We start from the raw sequence: 9,067 nt of genomic DNA, 5'->3' as shown, positions 1-9,067 counted from the left end.
AGATATGAGCTGACCAGATCCAAAGGAAATGACCTGCGGCACTTTTTAAACAGGTTTAAGAAGAACATATAGGAAGGGTTTTCTAACTCCAATTCTCTACCAGCATGGGCTTCGTGTAAACAACAGCGCCCCGCACTATGTTCCCGTGGCTCTTCCAGTCTTAGTGCAGAATATTTTACACGATGTCGGGTTTGCCAGGTACCCGCTTTTTTGGTTGTGTGCTGTTAGAAATGATGTAATATTTAGTACAGAGAGCGAGAGAATGTGGTCCTTCTACAGTTAAACACTAGTTCCTGGGTACTTTGTAATAGAGTATTCTTTCACAGTATTTTAGAGATGCTGTTTCTATCTTTTACAAGTGTATTTAATATTTATAGTACTACAAAGCGGTCCGTTTGCGCGATACTTTGCTGGCATTCCCACGAGTATTAGGCACTTTTTTTCTTTCTGCAGAATTCCGAAAGCAATCTGACACTTCCCGCGAGTCCTTTGCCGGAGTATTAGCCCCATCTCTGTCTCGGAGCCGGTGGAGGCACAGGGGAGGGAAGGGCAGGGAGAGTTTAGGGAGGTGGCGAATGTCTCCCCCCCCCCCCCCCCCCTGCCCATCCTTGCTGCCTCCCACTTTCAGGGCGAGGACTGGGATTGCGAGCCCGAGCTCCCCCCCCCCCCCCCCCGTGCCTCGGGATTACCCGCCCCCCCTCCAGAGGGCTTTAAAAAAGCCCGAGCCGCTCGTCGCCGGCTCGTCCGAAGCTCCTCTGCCAGCCGCTGCCATGCAGGTCTCCCTGGCCGTCTGCCTGCTCGTGCCCCTGGTGCTCCTGGAAGGGGGGTGGGCGCTGAAGAACGATGCCACGGAGGTCATCCCGGAGCTGGCTGCCAAGGACAAGGAACCCGAGGAGTCTGCCTACAACAACACCATGAACCGGGCCAAGTACGGGGGCAGGTACCAGCCCCGGATCTCGGACCCCAAGGGTAAGCAGAGCGGCTCGGGGTTCAGATCCGGCCCCGGGAGGCAACGTTCTCTTTGCTACTACTGGGGGTAGCCAGAGAGAGGGGAACCTGCGACCTGCTAATGCAGCAGGCGAAATGTTTGCTGTGCTAGAGCTTAGCCCGTAAAGAATAATAAGATGAACTCTCCGGTGGGGAAAGAGCCCTCAAATCGATGGCTCGGGCTAGGTTTCCCTTACTGGCGTGCGTTTTGGAAGCTGAATCCTCGGGATATGTGGCGAGGCAAAATAATCTGAGGACTGACCGCGCACTAGACGGGCACGGGTTAGGCGGAAGTTTCCGATGGAGGCTGCGGGCTGTAATTCACAGGTGGGTGAGGGAAGGCGGCTTGGCTCAGGGGGTGGACATCCGCCCCAGGTTAACGCCATCGCCTGCCGCTGAGGCTGACCAGGCGTCCCCAGGACACCCAAATGCTGACCAAAGCCAAGTTTGATTTGAAAGCGAAAGGGTGGGCCTTGCATTAGCAGCCCCCCCAGTCCAGCAGAGAGACCCTAAAAAAGGCCAGAGCCTTGGGGCTGGGACTTGTGAAGCTGGGACCGAGTTGCAGTGATTCTGCGCATCTCTTAGGCTAGTACAAGCCACAAGGGCAAATGTTTATTCTGCCACCTTTTTGTATCCAGTAGCAACTAAATAATGGCGTTTCTGTACCCTTGCAAATAGATCTAGGGGACACGCCATGAAACTAGCAGGTAGATTTAAAAGTAAGAAAGTCGTATTTTTTTTCCACGCAGCACACAATTAGGCTGTGGAATTTGTTGCAGGAGAATGCGGTCAAAGCCAGTAGTGTTGCTGAGTTTAAAAGGGATTTGGACAAGCTCCTGGGGGAAAAGTCCATAAACCGTTATTAGCCAGGTGGACTTGGGGAAAGCCAGCACTTCTCTCTGGGAGTGGCAACAAGAAATTGGATCTTTTTTTTTTGGGGATCCTGACCCGGACTGGCCACTGTGGGAGACAGGACGCTGGGCTCCATGGCCCCTTTGGTCTGAGCCAGCATGGCACGTTTTAAGCTCTGCTTCTCCAGATAAATAAATCCTTGAGGTAGACCATAGCTGAGGAGATAACTAAGGAGGCAGCCACGCCCACCTCTCACATGCAGCCAGGCTTGACAAGAAAACGCACCTCAGTTTCACTGGACTTCACACGCCAGCCCTTTCCTGGCGTGGGGGGCACCCGGTGACCTTTCCTGGGGATGCCAGGCCCTGCTTACACTGGGCTGATTCTGAGATTAAAGTAAATTGATACCCCGGACTCGCACAGGCAAGTGGCACGGAGCTAAGAAGCAGCCGCAGGCTGCAAAGGTATTAAAAGCCCCATAGCTCTTGGGTGGTTTGAGATGGTGATTAGTGAAGGGGGCATTCACACCACCAGACCCATCGCACCCATGCCCACTGAAGGGAGAGGGTGCTTGTTTACTGGGGCCCCTCCATCCTACTACACCGGCTACAGGCGCAGCTCCAACTAAATCACTCCCAGTCTTTTTTATCCTAATATTAGCAGTGGACACGAGGAAACCCCATCACCAGTGCATTACATGCTATTAAGTAACAATGCTGAGTGCCAGATGCAATAGGTTGCATGGCCTTTTTAGGGTCAATGGGGATCACCGAAAAAGCTCAGATGGATGTTTGAGGGTTCAGTTAGGATCCCTCTCATTTCAAAGGACAATTTTCTTAGCAGTCCTGGTGTCCGGTCAGGTGCCAGTGCCTCCCTGGCTGGACGCTAGTCACAGCTTCATGCTTGGAAGGACTCAAATCACTTATTCCAGGAAAAAACAAAAATCCAGTACTGATCTATTGCCTTTCGTAGATTGCTGGAAGGGAGCAGATGGTGTACCGAAGGCTCCTTCCTGGTATCTTGTAACTAGCATAAGGGCCCGTCAAAAATGAAGCGGTGGGGGAAAAGTTATTAGCGGGCTAGAGTTACCCTCCCAGAGAATGCCAATTTCCTCAGCACCAAAAAGACAGTGCCCATACTCTGCCCAGTGCTGTGCGTGCATCCTACCTGTTCACAAGGCCTTTTTACCTGCATAAAATGCATAGAAAATGGTCATTTTTATATGTCTCATGTGAAATTCATTTGCTTTAAATTTAATTTTACATTTAAGGTTTTGTCAAGGAACAATTGTTGGTGGGACCTTAAGGACATGAAATAATCCTAAACGTCAGTGTAGATATGGTTTTTGTTGGTCAGGCATGCTCCAAACATAGCAAATTCATTACAGAGAAGTTCCATCCCAGGCATCAGTAATCCAAGTGGAATATGCGCATAAGCAGCACCCACCTTAGTGTTAAGTGAGTCTTGATCATGATTACCCATTATGGATCAGAGTCAAGCCTTAGAAGAGGCTCTCTCATTAGGCAACCAATGAAGATGTCTGCTCATGGGAAATAACACCCCTGGTGGTGGATCAGACCTGGATCAAGTGTTATCTTCTTGTGTATGTGGGAGAACCACCATCACCCATCTGAGTGGCACACTTGGCTTAGGTGGAGAGGAGACCAGAGGTCCATTCAGTCCACATTCTCTCCCTTGATTGCATCCCAGCATCTCTGTGCTGAGCCAGGAGAAGGACCAAGGCTTGCAGGAGTCCATTCCATGGCCCTGTCAAAATGAACAAATTCCACAACCTCCCTCCCCCGGACCACAGGTCTGGTGATCAGGTCATGTCTGCACATTAGAACCTTTCCCTGGTACCTGACCATGTCATGTGCACGTATCCACCAATACCATGCCCATTTTTGCTTTCAACTTCTCTGGTGTGGTGGCCTCGGACAATTGAGAGGAGCCCTGCTGTCATGACTGGCCAACCCGACAACTAATTCATCTGGCAGGATATTGGAAACAGGATACTGGGCTTGATGGACCTTTGATCTGACCCAGTATGGCAAATTGTATGTTCTTATTTTATGTAACTCCTTTATTGCTAGTACTATAGTTCCTGTGGGTATGTCATTGGCTTGACTGGCAGTTCAAGCAGGGCACCTACAGTTGCCAACGTTACTAGTCCTGTTCAAAGAGCCTGATCCACTCCTGGATTTTGCTCCATTGCATGCAGGGGATTACTGTTTAATTTCCATAAAAAAAAAAAAGCAGAAAGTACATTCTGACCCTATTGGCTATCCTGAGGATAGCTGCGGCTGAGAAAGCTGTGGGCAGAGCTCTCCCATATGCTTGTCCAGCAAGGCTAGGGCTCCACAGTGACTCCAAGGCATTAGGGACAAGCTAAGCTGTTCCAGGTTTTACCCTCCCTGCATGTAAAGAGATGTAGTCTTTCTTCAAATCAAGACTATATCTCCATGCCGGCAACAAGGCAAAACTGAGACTGGCTCAGCCTGTCATAAGTGCCATGGAGTCTTTTAAGTGAAGCAAACATGCCAGCATCTGAGTAACTGAGAGTAAGATTTGGGGAAGAAAGAGAGAGAGAGAGCCATCCATGCCGTTGGAGTCCAGAAATTTTTGGATGAGGAAAAGAAAGAAAACAGTTCTGACCCTTCCTATAGAGAGTTGACGCCTTAGTGTAGTTGCCCAAAGGGGGTCCTCCAGTTTTTAGAATTTTCAGGGACTCTTCAGTGAATATGCATGAGATTGATTTGCATGCACTGTTTCCATTGTTTGTCATGCACAGTCACTGTGGATATTCTGAAAACTCAACTGTCCAAGTGATCCCAGAGGGCCAGGTTGTTTTTTGGATTTAATTACATGCCTTACCAATCCAAGCTCAAGGCAAGTTACAGATCAGGTGCTATAGGCATTTCCCTGCCCCAGAAAGCTTATAATCTATGTTTGTACTTAAGGGTGAAGTGACCTGCCCAAGGTCACAAGGAATGTCTGCCTGCAGTACCTACTGCCACTTGGTGACCGGCCTGAATGCAGCATTGTAGCAACTCCCATGGGAAATATGGTACCTGACTTACTATGTAGGTACAGTATCTGAAAGAGAAATGAGGAGAAGCCTCTAATTAGGGTGCCAGGGCCTACCTTGAGTGCCTCTCCTTTCTTGCTGACTTCATGTCCAAATGTCATGTATCAAAAGAACGGCAGTGGCATAGTGCATGGCAGCTAAATAAGCAGAATATCAATATAGATAGAGATTATTTCAGACAGATGATACCTAGTAACAATGCCTGTCTCTTTTCTTTCCAGAGGCCTCTGATTTCCGATGCAGGGAGCTGCATTCCACTCGCTATGTTACCGATGGGCCCTGTCGCAGCACAAAGCCTGTGAAGGAGCTGGTCTGCTCAGGCCAGTGTGTGCCCTCCTATCTCCTCCCAAACTCCATTGGCCGTGGGAAGTGGTGGCGCCAGAGTGCCACGGATTACCGCTGCGTCCCGGCCCACAGCCGTGCCCAGCGCATCCAGCTGGCATGCCCGGGAGAGGCAGGCCGGACTTACAAATACCAGGTGGTGACGTCTTGCCGGTGCAAGCGCTACACGCGCTCTCACAACCAGTCCCAGCTGAAGGACCTCGGGAAGGATGCCATCAGGCCCCCAAAGAACAAGAAGCCCCGCCTGTCCAGGATCAGGAGCAAATCGCACCATGAACTGGAGAACACCTACTAGGGTTGGCCTGCAACAAGCCAGCAGTTCTTAACAGTTTGCTTCACGCAGAAAACGGCTTTAAAAAATAACTGAATGATAGGCAGCCCCCCCACCCTGGGAGCTCAGCTCTGAAGCAGAACTCAATTGCTTCTGTAAGGCAGGGGGAAAGGCTCCAAGAACAGGATCTCGCAAATCCTGAGAGCTGATGAATGAGATGCTGTGCACAGAGCATAATGTTCTATCCGAAAGGAAAGAGCCCTTGCCTGTTCTGTTGAATAATAGTTGGTATTCTTTTCCATTTTGTCTTAGAAAAACTTGGAAAGGAAAGAACAGAGAAGGCCAAAACCTAGCGACAGCCACCAAATTAAATGGGGTTATGACTCAAATATACATTCCAGTAGGGTTCCAACTCAAGAGGTTGAGGCTAAGGACAGGGACTTAAAACTTGCACCCACCCATTTAAAATGGTGTCCCTGCCATTTCCCCATCCATGTCCATGCACAGATATACTCACACCCGACTATCGCACACAAAAGGTGGCCACAGAAACGACTGACTGGCACATTAAGAATAAATGAGCTATGCTTGCCATCCAATGAACGCCATTCAGCCTACGGGTCAATACCCATGTTATGGGTGGGATTGGCAACTGCAATCACACATCTACCCCATCTACCACGTCTACCCCATCTCTCAAATGAAATAAGCTAGGATGAAGGCTGGCAAATGCTTCGTCTTCATCAACAAAGTGATGCCTGAGTCTGTGCCACTGTAGAGAGGGGGTGGTTGTATCACTTAAGGGACAGGCAGGATTCAAAACTTGAGTTTCTGATCCCAACTCAGCCACAAACTCTCTTTTGCCTGTCTAATCTCAGTTCTCAGCTTTCCATGGGCCCTTGGGCAAATTACTCTCTCCTTCCCTGTGCCTCTGATTAACTGCCATTGGGTGAAAATGACAATTCTCCTGCTCCTCTCTCCTTTTTGGGCAATCTCATACACTCCAAACTTCAATGGTTGGCTACCAATATGTCCACTCTGTAAGTAGCTGCATGGATTGCCCATGAGAAATACAACAATGACAAAGTGCATTTAGATAATGTTAGGATGAAAGGAACATGCTGACCACTAGTTGTCTGGGAAGTGTGACCTTGCAGCATTTATGTACATTGACTTCTCTGAGACTGTAAATGCTTGCGGGTGGGCAGGGCAGGAATCTTTCAGCCTGGACACGGATCCTTTGCAGGCTGTTGAACCAAGAGCATTGTCCAAAGATGATGCTGAACTCTGAAGACTCATGTGGCCCATCTGATCTGGAAATCTCATGTTACAGCATAAATTTTGATTTCCCATGTTGGGTGATAAAATATATAACAGCACCCAAAGGAACTCGTCTTCTCCAGGAACAACAAGGCCATTAGAACTCTCCATTGCAGTTGTAATCAGCAAAGTGATTGTACCAAGCAGTGTATATTCATGGCTCCTTACTGAAAATGAATATTGTTTTATAGAAAATTCGTCTATGGGCTAACCAGACTGACATGCCCTTGTTCCAGTCATGCCATCTTGTACATGGTTACACACTTCCCATTATGTCCTTTCCATTCTTATTTAGTGATAATTTCTTTTTAAACAAAGTTTCCATGATGCATTGTACAATAACTGAGTTGTTCACAGATCAAACAGTAATAAGGGTCTCTGCTTGTAACATTTTACTTTATTACACTGTTGCTTATAGCAAATATCCCACAGTTCTTGGGAGCAGCCATGTTGGTTAGAATGCCGCAAAAAATCACATCTCACACACACACTGATTTTAATTAGTCCAGGCTGGCAATTATGTCACAAAGGTCATTCTCACACTATGCACCAGTGACCTCGGGTGACCAAAATGATACATGTAATCACTTATCAGAGACAGACTAAGCCAGTCTTGGCTTCACCCTCTTGCCTCCATGGACTTGTAGGGTCTGGTCTCTCCAGCAAGAGCTATAACTTCATGTATAAAACGAAGGTAAATCAAGGACTGGCTTATTCTGTCCCCAATGACATGGCGCTATCTATCTAGTAACACTACTAGAAAGCATGGACAATGTGGTTGCTCCTAGGGGAAGGCAGGAGAGCTTCTTTAAAACTTAAAAAAAAAACTTTTAAAAAGCAAAATTTCTAAGGTACAATGAGTGGGTATTGGTGCTCAGCTAGGCCTCAATTCTGCAAAGTCTTTGCTGAAGTGCAAAAAATTATACCCAGGAATAGATCTCCACGGGATGGGATGAATATCTGCCCCCATTGATCCATGTGAGGGAAATACATGCCATCGGCCGGACACCCATGGATTTAGCCATTTCCACAGCACGGTCTATTCACAGAATTCGGGCTCTGGAAGAAGATGCCCAGGGCAAAGCAGAGATTGTGTGTGTGTGGTTTTTTTTTTTTTTTAAGGAAAGTAAATTCTCAAAAGCTGTACATAACGCTGTTGGGTAGAACTGCAATTCCTAGGCAAATATTGCAAACTTTGGCTTTGTGCTATGGTCATTGCATTCAATTTCCTAAGATGTGACAGTTTGCAGCCTTGGCTGGACCTGCAAGGAGCCCCTGGAGCACCTCGCCAGGAAAGTTTTATTAATTCAACGAATGAATGACGTATTTATTTCTTCACATAAATTATTTATGCAAAGTTGTTTTTCTTGTAAGGGACAAGGTCTAATGCTGTCCTCCATAAAGTATTGGCTATGTTATTTTAAATATATTATTAATAAAGTAGAGCTAAATCATTCTAAGAGTTGGAGTGTGCATTTTCTTTATTAATCTGCCTGCCAAGCAAGTTCGGATGGAGGAGGCACCTGCCTGGAACCTTGGTGCAAGCCTGGGGCCTGTAGCTACAGTCGCTGGCCTTGACTGGCTGAGCCAGTATGTCAGGGAATAACAGTCATACAAGGGGATACATTTGCAGAGATAAAGCCATTGCTTGCCTAGACTGATTCTAGGCAGCTGCGCATGAACGAACAGGGCAGACTATGGATCAGGCACAGACATGCAAAGTGCTGGCTGCATATCCGATCGGATTCTGGGACAGGGCTCCTACTTAGATGCCAAAATACCCGGTGCAGTAGGTATGAGTGTTTACTTAGGCACCCAGCAGATGGGCAATTAGCTTAGCACATCCATGTCTTAAAGCACTCCTCTGAAGGGTCCATGTTTTTGGATATCCATGATGACCTGTCCCCCAGCAACACAGACTCTGGGAGAACCTGACTTTAGTAGCTCTCAGGAATTATGCAGCATCAGGTCTGGCTAGTACCTGGGTAGGGGTCTACCAGGGAAAACCAGATGCTGCGGGCTGCAGAAGGTAACAGTAAACCACACGGCAATACTCTTCCAAGGAAAGGTCACATGCACCATGGTAGATCCATCCAGAAATGGGTAAAAAGAGGATAGGAAAAACAGCAAATACTACCCCATCTAAATGCACTCAAATGCTCAATGTGACACTTTTGAAACCGTGTGCAATATCCAACTGATCTCTT

At 47.7% G+C, this 9,067-nt stretch overlaps 1 protein-coding gene across 1 annotated transcript; it reads left to right on the top strand.

Annotated features, from left to right (window-relative positions):
- The first annotated feature begins 704 nt into the window (after positions 1–704).
- SOST (sclerostin) lies at positions 705–8,322 on the top strand. Its single transcript, XM_029573713.1, has 2 exons — positions 705–969; positions 5,149–8,322. The coding sequence occupies exons 1-2, from the start codon at positions 771–773 to the stop codon at positions 5,562–5,564; spliced, it is 615 nt and encodes a 204-aa protein (XP_029429573.1). The 5' UTR covers positions 705–770; the 3' UTR covers positions 5,565–8,322.
- Positions 8,323–9,067: the final 745 nt, after the last annotated feature.

The sequence above is a fragment of the Rhinatrema bivittatum genome, chromosome 12, assembly GCF_901001135.1.
Source record: "Rhinatrema bivittatum chromosome 12, aRhiBiv1.1, whole genome shotgun sequence".
Classification (NCBI taxonomy): Eukaryota; Metazoa; Chordata; class Amphibia; order Gymnophiona; family Rhinatrematidae; genus Rhinatrema; species Rhinatrema bivittatum.
The sequence above is the reverse complement of the archived record's forward strand: the minus strand, read 5'-3'. Positions and strand labels throughout refer to the sequence as shown.